We start from the raw sequence: 17182 nt of genomic DNA on the forward strand, positions 1-17182 counted from the left end.
CTTCCCCTCTATTGTAGCTCTCGTAACTCATTTGCGTTTCCACATAGTCAAACCAATGGTGTTTGGCGTCCTCATGCATATTTGAATATATGCAAATGAGAGCTGTGGCAGATGGAATGATTTTTAGAAAATAATAACTTGAGTTTTGGTCTATTGGATTAAGAATTAATTTTAAGATACTTTTTTATCCTCTTTGAAGCTCGACTGGCACTGTTACCATTCACTTTCATTGTTTGGAAAACCAGCAGCATAAAAATTCTTCAAAATTTCTTCTTTGAAGAAAGTCATATGAGTTTGGAATGACATGAGGGTAAATGATGACAGAATTTGAATTTTGGGGTAAAACTAATCCTTAAAGGTGGAAAAAAAATTGCTTTAAAACAGGTATTCCGTTGTTTCAGTTAAACTAACACCAGTGGTGGTGGCCGGCAGTCTCAAGTTTAGAGAACCAGTCAGGTTGGTTTTCACAGCAGGGGGGGTTAAGATGACATCTCATGTCATTCCTGTGTTAATATGTAGGTAGTGCTCACACAGAGCGGTAGGGTTGATTGGCTGACAAGGAATAAAGGCAGTATTCAGAAATTCTGATTTCATACAATCAGATTCAAACTCTCCTTTGCTACAGAGTAAAGGAATATTCACACAGGACGTGTTGATGCAATAAAAACAACTAGACGGAGCACAAGGAAATGAAAAAGATGGTGAGTTTATAGGCATATTAACTCCCATACAATGTTACTAATATAAACACAAAAAAAACCTTTTCCATATATAAGTACAGTATGTTTAACCCACCATTGGGTTTATCTCATTGGTACACTGTTTTAAAACTGATATTGAAAAGTTGAACTATTGTTTAGATTCGACATCTTAAAAACAGGGTGCAACACACTAGTGCAGTGTTTCCCAATCCCAATCCTCATAGTACTCCCAACATTAAGGCTTGGTCAAATTTCACCCTGCATAGCGAAATACTGCAGGTGAAGAAGGCGGATGTTAAACAAGTGTTACCATAAACATCCTTTATTAACAGCAGAGAAGTATGTTCTTTGTATGTTCAGTTCATAGTCTGAAAGTATGCAAATTTGGACTCAGGATTGGAGAACACTGATCTAGCGCATGTTTAATTAGACCAGCAATTAATGCATAGCACAGACTGAATGCTAGAATGCCTCCTGTGCCTCTTACAGTGGTATTGACTTTCATCCTGCTGTAAACTAACCCTTTCATTAGTGACTGCAGCATAGTGGAAAAACCTGTTTAGATCCCTGGATTCTGTTAGCATGCATGCTTGCAAACAACAGCTCGGCTGCAGGCCTGGTTCAGCCAATTCAGTGTTTTCCCATGCGAGTGTTGCAATTGATTGTGCTCTCCAATTGTAACAATAAATATGCATTGGTTATGGTTTTAGAGACGTATCCCTGCTGGAAAAATATGCTTAAGCCTAAGCTAGTTTGCTGGACTCCCAGCCTGACCAGCTGAAAAAAAAAACAGCCAACAGACCAACATGACCAGGCAGAAAGGCCAGTAAAGACTAGCTTAAGGCTGGTTTAAGATGACTGTTTTCATCAGGGATGTATATTGGCATGTGCTTGGCAGCAATACGCTGTATCTTTTTATCTGTCAGAACAAGTGGGCTCCAGTTTATTCTTGTCCCCTCTGTGGGTGTTTTATTTGACTGTTTTACTGAGGGTTTTTATAGCCCCGTAACATACATTTCCATTCCATCGTTAAAGGTAAAGATAGTGGTGGTACTTGCTGCATTTGCCCCTTGCTTTACGTCACTGATATTCTCGTAAAAGTTCTCACAGGTCATGGCTCTTCCTGGCCCCTGAGGTGGACCACCAGGCTTCTTCTTGGCCTTCAGTGTGTTGCTGGCCAGCTTCTCCCGCTTCCGGTGTGAATCGATGGTGGCGTAAGCCGGTTCTGACTCAAGTGCCAGGCCGCGGGGCCACATCTTCTCGCCCACTGGTTCATAGCAAGGCTCTTCCTGGGGGAAACTCCTCCCCCATGCCTCTTCCCCCGAAGCACTGCCAGCGGGCCAACCCACGGTGCCCCCCGAACCCCGCCCCACCACTTGGGATGCAGTAGAGGCCATCAGCCTGTTTTCCTCTTGGCTTTGGTCCGGTTGGTGTCTCCTCTTCAGGGTCTTACAAACAGTAGAGTACATGTCAGAGATCTGAGGAGAGAGAGAACCACAAAATGAGAAACACTTGAAAATGTGCCAAAGATCAGCTTTGCCAAAGTGGATTTCATAATACTATCCGTCCTGGGGAACAAATTTCTCATGTTACAGTTATAGTGCTAAAAGCGTTACAAAAAACAAAGTGTGTTTATATGAAACACAAAGAATCAGCAAACTTTCAAAGTTAATTTTCACCAAAACAAGTGAAGAACATGTGAGTGGCGCTTGCCAAACACATAACTCGTCATCATAATGCTAAAGTGTAGGAGTGGTGGTTGCCAGGGCGATGCTATGCAGTTGCCACAGTGTTCTTAGTTCCATAGATATACTGTACATACATAAATGCTACATCAGCAGCTGTTCCTATGGACGGTGATACATTGGCGCGTCCACCATATTGGAGAGGTCAAGAGCCGTCCATAATGACAATAAAGAAGTTACCGATACGTTTGCAATAGTCTGGAGTCTTCTCCAGACAGTTTTCATAAAATGCTATTTGTTTCACATAGTAGGTGTAACCTGCACTCACACATACAAGATGGGACAGTCACAATGTAAATCAAAACTGCTTTTATTAGTATAAGAGCAGGCAAAGGTACAATAAGGAAAGTCCAGAGGGAGAATGGTCAAGGAAAGCGTAGGGTTGAGAGCCGGGTAATCAGGATGGTACAAAAGGGCAAATCTGAAAATAGAGGTGGTTGGTAGCCCAGGACGCACTGGAAGGGGGTGAGGTGTGTAGAGGAGCTGACCAGACTGTTCTGGGCGTACTCGGCCCAAGGGAGGTAGGTGTGCCAGCTGCCTTGGTTTTGGGCGCAGTAGGCTCTTAGGTACCTGCCTACCTCTTGGTTGAGGCGCTCGGTTTGGCCATTGGTTTGGGGGTGGTATCCCGAGGAGAAGTTGAGTTGGATACCCAGCCTGTCGCTGAAAGCTCGCCAGAAGCGAGATGTGAACTGGGTACCCCGATCAGAGGTGATCTCCTCGGGAATGCCAAAGTTACGGAAGATGTGGTTTATCACCAGGTCGGCCAGCTGTGTAGCGTTGGGCAATCCGGGCAGAGGGATGAGACGGCACATCTTCGAAAAACGGTCAATGACCACAAGGATCTCGGTCCGGCCGTCGGAGGGGGGCAAGTCTGTGATGAAGTCCATGGCTATGTGAGACCATGGACGGTCAGGTACTGGCAACGGCTGGAGGAGACCTGCAGGAAGGTGGCGGGGCGTTTTAGACTGGGCACAAACAGGACAATAGAGGACAAAGTCAGAAATGTCATCTTTGAGTGAGGGCCACCAATATCTCTTAGCGAGCAGTTGGGTGGACCGGGTAATCCCCGGGTGACCCGAACAACGTGAGGTGTTTACCCACTGCATGAGCTGGGGGCGGATAGCGGTGGGGACATATACTCTGTTGGTGGGGTCTGGGGAGGAGCGGGTTCGTCACCCTGGGCCTGTAGGATGGCCTCCGTCAGTTCCCACTGGACGGGTGCTACGACGGACGACATGGGGAGGATGTTTTCTGACCCTCTGGGAGCCCGGACGAAAGGTTACGGTGAAGTTGGACCGGGTGAAGAACATAGCCCACCTGGCCTGTCGAGGGTTTAACCTCTTGGCTGCGCGGAGGTACTCAAGGTTCTTATGATCAGTGAAGACGACAAAGGGGAACCTTGAGCCCTCCAGCCAATGGCGCCACTCCTCCAGGGCCAGCTTGATGGCCAGCAGTTCTCTATTCCCAACGTCGTAGTTTTCTTCGGGGGGAGACAGCTTGTGGGAGTAGAACGCACACGGTTTTAACTTGGCAGGAGTACCGTGGGGTTGGGAGAGTACAGCCCCCACCCCTACCTCAGAGGCGTCTACCTCTACCACGAACGGGAGAGTTGGGTCGGGCTGCTGAAGGACCGGCGAGGTCGTGAAGGCCTCTTTAAGGGCCTGGAAGGCTTGCTGGGCAGGTGTGTTCCAGGTGAGGAACTTCGGGTTGCCCCGTGTGAGGGACGTGAGGGGTGCGGCGATTTTGCCGAAGTCCCTGATAAAACGCCGGTAGTAGTTGGTGAAACCCAAGAACCGCTGGAGTTCCTTGAGCGTGCTCGGTACGGGCCAAGACAGAACCGCAGCCACCTTGTCGGTCTCCATCTCCATGGTTCCTGCTGATAGGACGTAGCCCAAGAATGAGACGGAGGGGCGGTGAAAGGCACATTTTTCGGCCTTGACAAAGAGATCATGCTCACGAAGTCTCTGCAACACCCTCGAGACGTGGACGGTGTGCTCCGAGAGCGTGGCGGAGTAGATCAGCAGGTCGTCGATGTAGACGAGAAGAAAGCGGTCCAGCATGTCTCGGAAGACGTTGTTCATGAACGACTGGAACACTGAGGGGGCGTTGGCGAGGCCATACGGCATCACCAAATATTCATAGTGCCCCCTAGTGGTGATGAACGCCGTCTTCCACACGTCCCCCTTGCGGATGCGCACGAGGTTGTATGCATTCCTGAGGTCGAGTTTGGTGAAGACTTTAGCCTTACTGACCTGCTCGAGGGACGGTTGGATGAGGGGTAGGGGGTAGGCGAATTTCACAGTGGCCTTGTTTAGGGCCCGGTAGTCGATGCAGGGGCGAAGTCCGCCAGTTTTTTTGCCCACGAAGAAGAAACCGGATGCCACCGGGGATGTGGACGGCCGGATAATGCCCAGCTTGAGTGCCTCATCGATATAATCCTCCATAGCCTTGGTTTCGGGTAATGTTAGAGGGTAGGATCGGCTCTTGGGGAGTGGGGTCCCCGGGAGGAGTTCAATGGCACAGTCCACACTACGGTGGGGGGGAAGGCGAACCTGGGTGTTCGCAAACACGTCTGCAAACGCAGAGTAGTCAGGTGGGATGTAACGGACGACTCCACTTCGGGGCTCTCTACTGAGGTGGAGGACACAGGAAGGGAAATACAGTGGGATAGGCAGTGGTTTGACCAGCGCAACAGCTCCCCTGTGCGCCAGGAAATATGGGGGTCATGAAGCGCTAACCAGGGGTGGCCTAAAACCACAGGGTCTCTAGGGGAGTGTATAATAAAAAACTGGATTACCTCCGTGTGGATAAGGCCCACTTGGAGGGACAATGGCATGGTCCGGAGGGTGATGAGACCTGTTCCGAGGGGTGCCCCATCCAGAGAATTGACTCTGAGGGGTGGCACGACCGGACAGAGGGGGATGGACAGCTCCTGGACCAAGCCATCGTCTAAAAAATTCCCCGCTGCCCCGGAATCCACTAGGGCTGGGGTAGAGAAAGAGACATTGTTAAAAATCAACGTTACTGGGAGGCAGACTTGTTTTTGAGTAATGTTGAGAAAAACAGATGTTCTCACCTGGCTTCTAGGGAGAGCGCCCCGAGGGCAGAGCGGGCAGGAATTGACGCTGTGCCCCGGGTTGCCACAGTACAGGCAGAGGTTCAGCGTCAGCCGTCTGGTTCGCTCCGCCTGGGTTAGAGGGACGCGGCCAAGCTGCATGGGCTCAGTAGCGGAAGAGCGCTCGGGAACTACTGGTCTAGCTGGGTTGCGAGCTGTTGGAGGCTCGTTGACTACAGAAGGGCTCCGAAAAGCACGATCCCGAAGCAGATTATCAACGGTGATAGAGAGCTGTATATAGTCCTCCAGTGACAGCGACTCCCCGCGGCAGGCTAACTCCATCTGGAGTCGATCATTCAACCCCAGGCGGTACACAGTTAATAATGCCGGGTCGTTGAACCCGCTACCCGCGGCAATGGTGCGAAAATCAAGTGCGTAGGTGGCGGCTGTGCGCGACGCCTGCTTTAAAAACATGAGGCGGCTGCCGAGATCTCGGCCAGCTGCCGGGTGATTAAAGACCATGGAAATTTGGTTACAAAATTGGCTGTATGATAACAGAAGCGGGCTCTGCGCCGTCCACAATGCGGTGGCCCATTGCGGTGCTTTGCCCGAGAGCAGGGAGATAACAAAGTGCACCTTCTCACAGTCGGTTTGCAAAAGGGAGTGATACATCATGTATACAGAGCATTGCATCAAAAACCCCTGGCAAGCGTCCGACGAACCGTCAAACCGCTCGGGGGTTTGAAAGCTCGCGGCGCTGGGGAATACATTGGGAACATCACCGGACACAGGGACAGGTGCAGGCGGAACCGGTAAAAACTGAGTTGAAATAGCACGTACCGTCTGCAGGATCTCCTGAATCTGCTGTCCCTGAGCCGCGAGAGTTTGGTCGTGTTGGCCGACCGTAGATCCCTGGGCGGAAAGTGCCGTGTAAATCCGCTCTAATGAGCTGCGGAAATCGTCAGCGATTTCCATTGTGACTGCCTGCGGTGGGGTTGGTTATTCTGTAACCCGCACTCACACATACAAGATGGGACAGTCACAATGTAAATCAAAACTGCTTTTATTAGTATAAGAGCAGGCAAAGGTACAATAAGGAAAGTCCAGAGGGAGAATGGTCAAGGAAAGCGTAGGGTCGAGAGCTGGGTAATCAGGATGGTACAAAAGGGCAAATCTGAAAATAGAGTGGTCAAGGAAGGCAAGGGGTCAAAGCCGGGTAATCAAATATCAAGAGGAGGTAGTCTAACAAGTAGAAAAGACTGGGGAAACTAGGGGATCACTAGTCGCTGGCAAAGTGCAGGGGTAAACTATACGATAACCAACAAATGAGAAATGAATGTGTAGTGGTAGATATAGTGAAACAAAGCAGCGGTGCAGGTGAAACGAATGACAGGTGATTGGGACTGTGGCAGGTGTGTGCAATGAGGGGCTGAGAGAGGCGAGTGCGGAAGTGTCTAATACTCTGGCAATAGGGAGCGGGCATGAGTGCCCGAGGGGGGAGAATGCGAGCGAGCATGAAAGCTCGGGGAAACTGAACGAGTGTGGGAACTCGAGGGAATGGGTTGAGCTGAAGAGGTGGGATTCGTTACAGTAGGGCATAGCCTATATATTATAAACCAAAACATGGGCTATAAAACTATTAAACTACAATTAACTTCTATTAATTATAAATGTAATTATTATTTATTAAAGATAAAAAAACTGCAGTGCAATTTATACTCTCTGAAAATGCTTTCAGAGTTTTACAATATTTAGCACTCTAAATAGAGTCTTGAGACTTCTCTTCTAAAAGAGTGATTTTGTCATAGCAAACTCCAAATAAAGTTCTCTACAAATAAATATATCATGGCAAACATATTTAAGATTAGCACCCAGGCACTGAATTTATTATATGAAGAACTTTTTCCACACAAAAATTATTTACGCAGCGCTCTGAGGCATCTCCTCCATTGACTTACATTCAAACAGGTCTACTTGTTGACCGTTCCAGCCAAGTTAGATGTCTATGTATGGTTTTTACATGTTCTGAATGGTTGCTAGGCCATTGCTAGGGCACTCTGGATGGTTGCTAGGTAGTTGCTTACTGGCCCAAGTCAAAAAAGCCCACCTCCATGTCTCAATGATATGACCTTTCAATGTAAATGTATTAGATTATTTCTCCTGTTTTATAGTATAATCACTTAGACAAGTAAAAGCACAGCTTCTCAACAAGCCTCATGATTTGAGGTATCATTCATGTCCATATTATCAATAAGTAAGCTTGTTGTCTAACCTTTTAAGGTCCAAAAAGTAAAAGGAGACATCAAGATAGATAATACCACACAACCTCTAACATGCCTTAAGATGTAGTATATCTAGATATGTGCAATATCAACACCCACATTGGTGAGTATTTGACTTGTGTGGAGCAGTGCGTGGTAACAGGACTCTATTTGCACACAGCAGAAACATGACCCACTTTGGCTGTGACCGACAGAGCCAGGGTAAACATTCTTATCTGGCTGAAGAGAGCTGCAGTGTTACCTAACCTGCAGATAAGCCTGTTAAACTTTCACCACAGCAACCCACTGAGATAGCATTAACCTCACCAGACAGGAGCTGAACCGGTGGGAAGACTTACCAACAATCCTTCTTAATTGTCCTTGTGTGCTTCCACTGGGCCAGAAGTGATTCAGAAAGGAATAGGCCTAGTTAACCTTAAAATTCTCTCATTATTTACTCCTCGTGTCATTCCAAAACCCTATAACCATACGGTATAACGTTCTTTCTTTTTCCAGGACTGGGGCTGTCTAAAGAGAAAGATTCGTGAACAAATCATTCAGACTAGTTTTGTGAACTGGAACAATTTATTCATTCCAAAAGAGCTGACAAAAGAAGATGATTTGTTAATGAATCATTCAGACTAGTTTTTTGAACTGGAACAACTGATTCACTGAAAAGATCTAAAGAGAAGGATTTGTTAACAAATTATTTAGAGTAGTTGTGTGAACTAGAGCATACATTTAATTGTAGAGATCCAGCTCAAATTAACTTTTTAACATTTCGTTGTCAAATTGAACAGCGCTTCTTCTCATTAAAGCATGATGGTAAGTTAAGGCAAATGTCTGGATTCTCTGTCAATAATGGCCTGAATTTCAGTCTATTCCTCACACAAGGGTACTGCGAGGCTTCAGACGACTTGGGCCCCTGATAACCCCACATGCCCTCTCTGTGGTAGATGACTTTCAGTACTCATATCTGAATGGCATGTGTGAAAGCCCAGAGAGGAATTCAGCTTGGCGCTCCAAGTCACATAGTGACCTTTATGGCATTCATGTGTAAAGGCAGTGGGAGATGTTAGAGATGCAACAGCATAGACAGAGCTGTGGATATCACTGTGTTTATCATGTTAACACCACCAACCAGTCTGAAGAACACACTGCAGTATTCCTGCAGTATTTTGTCCTGGCATGAGTAGCAGCATGTGTCTGAACGCAGGCATGACTGAACCAGCTGCATTTAAATTGTAGTCTTAACTACCGAGAAACAATGCAGTTCCCGCTGTCTGTTTCATGTTGTTTGAAACTCCCAAATGCATCTGAGCCATGCTGATATCTTCTCTCTGTTTGGAGCATTGTGTACTGTGTGTTGTGCTGTACTTTGCACAGAGAGAAAGGAAATCAAGATGACGGGGGTTTCAAAACTCTGCAGCTGTTGAGAAAGCCTTGAGAGGTTTTTTTCTTCCTTTTGCTCCCCAGCTCACTCTTTCTCTCTCCCTCTTTACTTTCCCCTTCATATCTCTCTCACACTCTCTCCACTTTTCTCATTTCCCTCCTTACAATTGCAGTCTACTGAAGCAATTTAACCTAACATGACATGCAGCATATGTGTGCATGCACATGTTCTCACAGGTGTGTTTGCATGTGAACACAAAAAGCACTTTGAGAATTAAAATTTCAGTCTAGAAATTGTACCATTCTGAGATGTTGAATCAAATAAATATATGATTAACATTATATTTAAAAAACATATAGAATGACAGTGATCTATTAAATTACAGTTTTAGTTCAAAGACAATCAAACCTTAAAGGAATATTCTAGGTTCAGCACAAGATAAGCTGCATTTGTGGCTTAATGTTGATTACCACAAAAATGTATTTCGACTTGTTCCTCCATATCTTTAAACAAAGCAAATACCTTGGTTACAGTGAGGTAATTACAATGGAAGGAGTCCAATTCGTAAACATTTTTACGAATGCATTTTTCACTTTTATACAGCCACAAGGCGTAAACATTATTTGTGATAACATGGTTTTAATGTGATAAAATTGCATTCTAACCTTTTCTGTATAAACTTTCATCCAATTTTACTACTTTATTGCCATGACAACGTAACAGCATAAACCCTAAAATGACTGTAAAATGATGATTTAATCAACTTTACAGTTCAAATAATACACAAGTTTTAACAGAATTAATGTAAGCGCTTTTATAAAATTTTAAGCTTCACATTTCTGCTTTTATCCCCTTCAAAAATTTTCTCCACTTACTTCCATTGTAAGTGCCTCACTGTAACCTCCATTTGTGTTTTTTAATGTGCAAATTTGGTTGGTGTTTTGCGCACGGTGATGAGATAAGTTGTATATATTTAAACATGTTTAGTGAGTAATGACAAGTGACTATTTAGCAGAGTTAGGCCACTTCTATTGAAATGAATGGAAGAAATTGGAACGCACAACCAAGAAGCTCTAGAGCCCAACAGTCAACAGATGTAGAAAGGAAGTCCAGCCTTACAGGTAAAAGAGCCAATAACCTTTTAGATACAGACATCACCTGCCAATCCACTCAAGAACGTGCATGTGCATTAGCTATACAAGATGGGAAAAGTGTGCTTTTTAGTGTAATCAGAGGTAAAGCACTATTTATGATACCAGCTTTGTCAGATTTTACTGCTGATTTGAAATATGTTCTTTGATCTTGACCAAAGATTTTGTTTTTTCCCATTCAAGTAGATAGGAGCTGCACATTCATGAATGGAAATAGTCTCTTGAGAGTGTTCCAAACATGGCCGACAGTAGACTGAATTGATAGAAAGACTTTGATAATGATAATTTTTTTAGAATCACTACTTAGGCCACGTCCACAATTATCTGTTTTCATTTGAAAACTCAGTTTTCAGTTCCCCAACGCCATCGTTTTCCAAAATATGTTGTTATTGAGAGAGTTTTCGTATGTTTTCGGAGGAGGTAAAAGCCATTCTAGTGTGGATGCATGGTGTAAACATAGCAAAATTAATGCATTTTCAAACAAAATCATATTGATGTGGACATGGCCTAAATGTTGCCATGAAACATTTATGGCATGTTTCATGACTGAACAAACTTTGTTCAACAAACTGAGCTTCTCAGATTTTCGGCCATGGTTTTGTGTGTTCTGGTAATGAGAATTTGTCTGGGCATGCTCCAGAAAAAGGTTTCAGAAATTTGGAAAATCTTTTAAATATGTCTTGAAATTATCCTGTTTACAGTGATTTCAGACTTTCCTTTAATTTTCAATAAGAAAAGAAACAAAAATATTAAATTAAAAATAAAATCAAGTGTGATATGAATGAAATCAGTATTTTGTGAGATTTGCTCCAATAGATATGAGTAATTTCAAAGACAAGTATAGATCTAGAATAGAAACAAATTAAGTTAATGGTAAATATACTCGTAAAATAAAATGATAAAATATGATGAATTTATATATATTGGGAAAGTTTTGACAGTCATCAAAAAGTGCGGGGTTTACCTGATTTCACCCTGTATATGCAGTATAACGTGTTAGGTGAAGTGGAGCATGGGGCTAGTGTAACAACCACACACTCACACACCCACCTCACCACATGAAACTGGGCGTGTCTGGACAGGAGAAGGAATGAACAGTGAAGAAAGACAGTGTAGTGCAGAGTGTGGAGAAGTCTATCCAGCACAGCAGATCTGGTAACACTTATATCTCTTTATCACAGCATAATCCTCAAGAAGATCAGTTTACTATTACACTATTGATGAACAAATCCAAGTTGAGTGTAGAAATTAATTTTAAATTAAATGTAATATCAATATTAAAACTGGCATGTCAACTATCCATTTCATCTTTGAATGTAACGTACATTTGTCAACTTCAATACAAACTGCTGAACACAAAATGTACGTTTTGAGTGCCCACAAGTTGATTAAACACAATTAACTCTGGGAGTCCTTCAGACTGCCAATCTGTCGTGACCTCTGCCCCCTCCTCCTTTTCCCCCCTCCTCCTTTTCCCCCCTCCTTCTCTAACACTAACCCATGAACTGACAGTCAACAAGCACAGTCCACTGACCTTTGACCTGCCTGTTAGTTATTTCATTCCAAGCCAGCGACAGACTGAGAAAGAACAGAGAGGGGCAGGGAAAACCAAAGGCCAAAATTTTCGTTAGACATTGAGGCAGCAATTTATTTTACAGTACTGTTCTAGACTAACGTACTATATAATTACATTAGTAATTACTTGGTACTAACCCTAAACCTAACCTCAACCCTAAGTTTAACTAATATTAAGTACATGTAGTTACCTAATATTACTCAGTACTTTCTTGGCTAAGTACACTGTAAGCATACTGAAAGTACACATATTCTAAAATAAAGTATAACCGACATAATTTATCTAAATGCAATAAACCACTCTCTAGGTCGCAACCATTACTTTACTCAACTCCTGAGCGAGAAGACTCTTTATTGATGTACAATGGTCTGACAAAAGAGATCCAAAATGTTCAAGAGTGGTCTTGAGTTTTAGAGGTCAGGGGTCAATGTCTGAAACCCGATCCCTTCTTGCAACCTTAGAGCAATGTCATGACCCCGTCTGCAATGCTGGAATAGCAAGAGAGCGGGTGGAGACTTTACCTCCACTGCAGTAGGATGGCTGTGCCCGTTCTCCAGTGGAGGGACCCCCGGCATCATGATTTCATCCTCTTCTGGTGGTTTCCAAATGTACTGCTCACCGTTGCCCATGAACACTGCCTCCTGTTGGCCAGAAAGGGAACAAGAAGGCTGGTCAGATTTCCTCAAGCACTACAGCAGATCATTGAAGTTCTAATTGATTCTTCGCTAAGCTCCGCCCCTCCTTGGTTACAGTTGCTCGATCTGACAAGCTCTGCAGAACTCCCCATAGAAATGAATGGGAGATTGCTGTGAATTACAAAATATTCTTTAAACGGAATGGATAATATTGTTATGTGGGCTGGTTTGAAGATATTGTAATGCATATTTATCTGAAGTTATTTTTGTAAAAGAATTAGACTGAATCAGAATCAAGGAAATAAATGATTACAGTCACTTGAAAAGCTTCATTTAATAGAGATTACACATCTAGTAACATAAGCATAAGTGAACTGAACCGTTTACAACTTCTCAAAACACACTCTTTTTGATGCTGTGAACTGTTTAATTACTATCACTTTTACTATGACTTGACTCAATACATAAGTTAATTATCGTTCAGTTATTAGCTTGAATTTACCTTGGAGCAAATGTAGGTTTCGTTGCAGATGTTATATGTTCATTTGGGAGTGAGGACTGATACAGTTTAATCCAGAACATGCTCTTCTCCAGATTTATTTAAAAATTATTTTGAGGGGGGTAGCTCAGCAAGCACTGACGCTGACTATCACCCCTGGAGTCACGAGTTCGAATCCAGGGCATGCTGAGTGACTCCAGCCAGGTCTACTAAGCAACCAAATTGGCCCAGTTTCTAGGGAGGGTAGAGTTACATTGGGCAACCTCCTTGTGGTTGCGATTAGTGGTTCTCGCTCTCAATGGGGCACGTGGTAAGTTGTGCGTGTATCACAGAGAGTAGCATGAGCCTCCCGTGTTGTGAGTCTCAGCAGTGTCATGCACAGCGAGCCACATGATATGAAGTGCAGATTGACGGTCTCAGAAGCGGAGGCAACTGAGACTTGTTAGGGCTTAGCAAAGAGTCAGTTAGCAAAGTTGTTTTTTTAATTATTAAATTGATAATCATCATAGACTATACTCTTACAAGAAAATTACTTACTATTAATCATTAACTGATCATTTGGACACTACAAAACTGAAGCCTAAGAGGCTGTTCAAACAAAAGTTTTCTTGTGTCTGTCTGCACCGTTTTTAATTGCTTTTTTAAGTAAACACTCACTAGAAGGATGTCTTTGACTGTTGCGCCATGTCGCTGATTTTTTTTCAACTTTCAAAAATGCTTCACGAGACACTTGAATTCTGAATGGAATATATCTCTCTCTATGTGTCTCTAAAAGATGAAAAACCTTAGCATTTAAAAACTCTATTTGCAAGCAAAACAAAACTCTAGGTTAGATTAGTATTTGCTTCTTCAATGGAAATTATCTGTAAGTTAATCATTAAGGGAGCAGGCATGCACATAGAGCAGATCAAAGGGTCAATGATTAATGAAGGGGGAAAACACGCCTCCAATATGAATGATTAAGACTGGGAGATGAATGGCTTCAGTGTGTACTGCTATTTATTTTCCTGGCTGAAGCGGCAACCTGCCCCATGGTTCCTCCCCGATGCCTTTAACAAAAAAAACTAAACAAAATAAAACACACACGGCAGGGCGGGCATCCTTACAGCAGATCTTACATAATCCAGCCAAGTGCACTGGAGTGACACATGTGCTGCACAACTGCGGTGCGTGCTAACTCTCTCTCTGCTAATTATAATGCAGGTCAAATTAGACACACACACACATTAACACTCTAATTCCTCAAATTTAAGGAGGGATAGACACCTAGCCTTGCTTAAACATCAAGTGACATAAGTGTGCAATTGCACAAATAAATTGGGCTCAGAAAGATAAGTATGCACACACAACAGCAAATACAATTGCGTGCCTATGTAAACAAGCCATCAATCAACATAACCTGTAACAAAGAAGATTTTAATCTCCGTATATGGAGTACAAATTGCATGTACACACACACACACACACACACACACACACACACACACACACACACACACACACACACACACACACACACATACACACACAAAGGCAAGAAGAATGGAGCTGTGTTAACAGGAAGACAGGATCATTATCAGATCATTGTCAGTTTGTTTTCCATTGTAAATGCACCATCATTCCAATGGCTGTTCAGCTCTCTGCAAATCTTATCTGTTCTTGAAATCCACAAGCCACACACAACATCAACACATATCAGCTGACAGATGGGTATGAATATAGGTGAAATGGGAACATACGACAAACAAAAACAGATCAGAAGAAGAGTGTGATCACATAGACTATAGCTAAAGCTTATCAGACCAAACAATGGACATTGCTTCCAACTATTTTCAAGAGGGGGGGGGGCTAAAATAAAACAACAAACTTGGATTACAAATCTGAATATTGAGGTGAATGCATCCTCCTCAATATCTATGTTGGTTGCTAATCTTGCTAATGTTTATTTTTATCCACTATGAAAAGAAAAATGTCTTATAACCTGGCATTTAATCTGGTAGGACATCAAGATTTTTTGAAAGATATACCTGTAAAAGTCTAGTCATGTCAGTAATTTTAGTGGTCCTGTCCTCTCAAAATTCTTGAATAGCATATTTTAAATGTTTTACTCATTTTAAACTTTATACTTTTTATTTACTATTTACATATAAAATAATTGTATTACTAATATTTTGTGTTAACACACTTATGTTTATACACAATTACAGTGCAAATTATAAAAACAGCTTGACTTAACAAGATAATGCTTAACCATTGCAAATGTAGAGGATATTTGAATGTGATACAGTGAACTCTAGTGGACAAATGTATAGCCGCACTACTATTTCAAGCATTTAATTCTTGCATTAATGCATTTGGAAGATCTATGCTTCTTTCAATACATTCAATGTGTATACATTTGATCAGTATTTGTGTTTTCTAGGTATTTAACACATTACCTTGCCATTGCTAATGCCATAGGCCTAGTTGCAAGAAAGCCGTAAGAAAACCTTTACATCAGTGAATTGACAATGAGAGTTTTCTTAAAGGGATAGTTCACCCAAAAATTTATTTTTATATTATATTATAAATTAATTTACTCACCCTCGTGCCATCTTGGATGTGTAAGACTTTCTTCTGCAGAACACAAATGAAGATTTTTAGAAGAATATTTCAGCTCTGTATTTCCTTACAATGCAAGTGAATGGTGACCAGAACTTTGAAGCTCCAAAACGCACATAAAGGAAACAGAAGTAATGTGGGTGAGAAACAGATCAATATTTTAGCCCTTATCTACTGGGCAGGGAGGAGAATTTATAGTAAAAAAGGCCTTAAATACTAATCTGTCAGTTCTGATGTCATTGATTAAACCATTGGAGTTTTATGGATTAATTTTATGCTGCATTTTATGTACTTTTTGGAACATATTCACTTACCTTGTGAGTATCAAGAGAGCTGAGAGCAGAGCTTTATTTGTGTTCAACAGAAGAATGAAAGTCATACTCATCTGGGATGGCATGAGGGTGAGTAAATGATGAGAGAATTTTTGGGTGAACCATTACTTTAACGAATACATTTAGCAGATTAATGCTTCTTTCAGTGTATTCAACGTATACATTTCATCATGATGTTTTCTAGGTATTGAACCCATGACCTTGCCATTGCTAATGAAATTGTCTACCCAGGGCCCCATTAATGCACAGGCTTACCTGGGTTGAAGCCCCGGGGCCCCAGGTTGCAGGGGGCCCCCCAACTCAACGGGAGCTTGTCAACATTTGAAACACGTGCAGCCGGATTCACAAATGTAAAAACTGAGAGTTCGTGGTCTCTGTAGTGCATTATCACAGAGTAAAAACGTTCTGCTACCCCCCACCCCACCCCAACCCAGGGCTCTGTGCTAAGTTTTTTCTCAAGGAGTGCATGTGCTCCTAAATGAAAAAATTTAGGAGCACACAAATTATTTTTGGAGCACAGTGAAAATGTAATACAGAGTTTATTAACAAACTATTTATTACATACATATTTATAATGCGTGTATGAGTGTGTGTGTGCATGTACTAAGGGACACACATCTGTGGAACAGCACATACCACCCAAATCACACATTGACCCATGCCTACTAGAATCAAAGGATATCAGTTGTCCAGCTGCTTTTGTATGTTGAACGTCTGGCATACTTAGAGGTCAACCAGCGATCTCTCATTATGTCAGCAATTTGACCGATCGTCTCCACACATTGGCGTATGTGGGATTCATGTAAACTCCATTTTTGTGGTGGAGTCTGATAAGCGGCCCAAATTTGATGAAAGGTTCTTCTTCTTTCACAATGAAGTATGAGATGTCAGCTGCTTTCTCTTCTCCTCCTCAGACTGCAGCACTTGCCTCCTCAAGGCTGCTGGCACTGAGCTTGATGGTTTCTCCTGTCTCATCCAGAGCACTGGATATGCCACCGTGAGATGTTTCGCTACACTATCTCTTTTCAGATTAGCGATGGGCATTCCGGCTCTTTTCATAATTGGTGTTAAAACAATTCTAATAAAATTATTAAATGAAATTATACTCTACCTTAACCACAATGTATTTAAAAATGCATTGATTTGTTACGAAATTAATGCTATTAAACATTTGCATTTAAAAGTATAACTTATTGTATATAAACAAAGTGCATTTAAATCTAACCATTCAAA

The 17182-nt window shown here is 42.7% G+C and overlaps 1 protein-coding gene across 2 annotated transcripts in view; it reads right to left on the reverse strand.

Annotated features, from left to right (window-relative positions):
* Window positions 1-718: 718 nt before the first annotated feature.
* LOC127628978 (uncharacterized) overlaps window positions 719-17182 on the reverse strand; it is a 105368-nt gene continuing 88904 nt past the window's right edge. The window contains exons 6-8 of one of the 2 annotated variants that reach the window (XM_052105979.1): window positions 15600-15632; window positions 12404-12523; window positions 719-2179 (exon numbers count right to left, since the gene is read on the reverse strand). In XM_052105979.1, the coding sequence (XP_051961939.1) occupies window positions 1697-2179; window positions 12404-12523; window positions 15600-15632 (636 nt within the window). In that variant the 3' untranslated portion in view covers window positions 719-1696. The remainder of the gene's footprint in view (window positions 2180-12403; window positions 12524-15599; window positions 15633-17182) is intronic. The other variant, XM_052105980.1, reaches the window with a different exon arrangement.

This window comes from Xyrauchen texanus, chromosome 35 (genome assembly GCF_025860055.1).
Source record: "Xyrauchen texanus isolate HMW12.3.18 chromosome 35, RBS_HiC_50CHRs, whole genome shotgun sequence".
Taxonomy (NCBI): Eukaryota; Metazoa; Chordata; class Actinopteri; order Cypriniformes; family Catostomidae; genus Xyrauchen; species Xyrauchen texanus.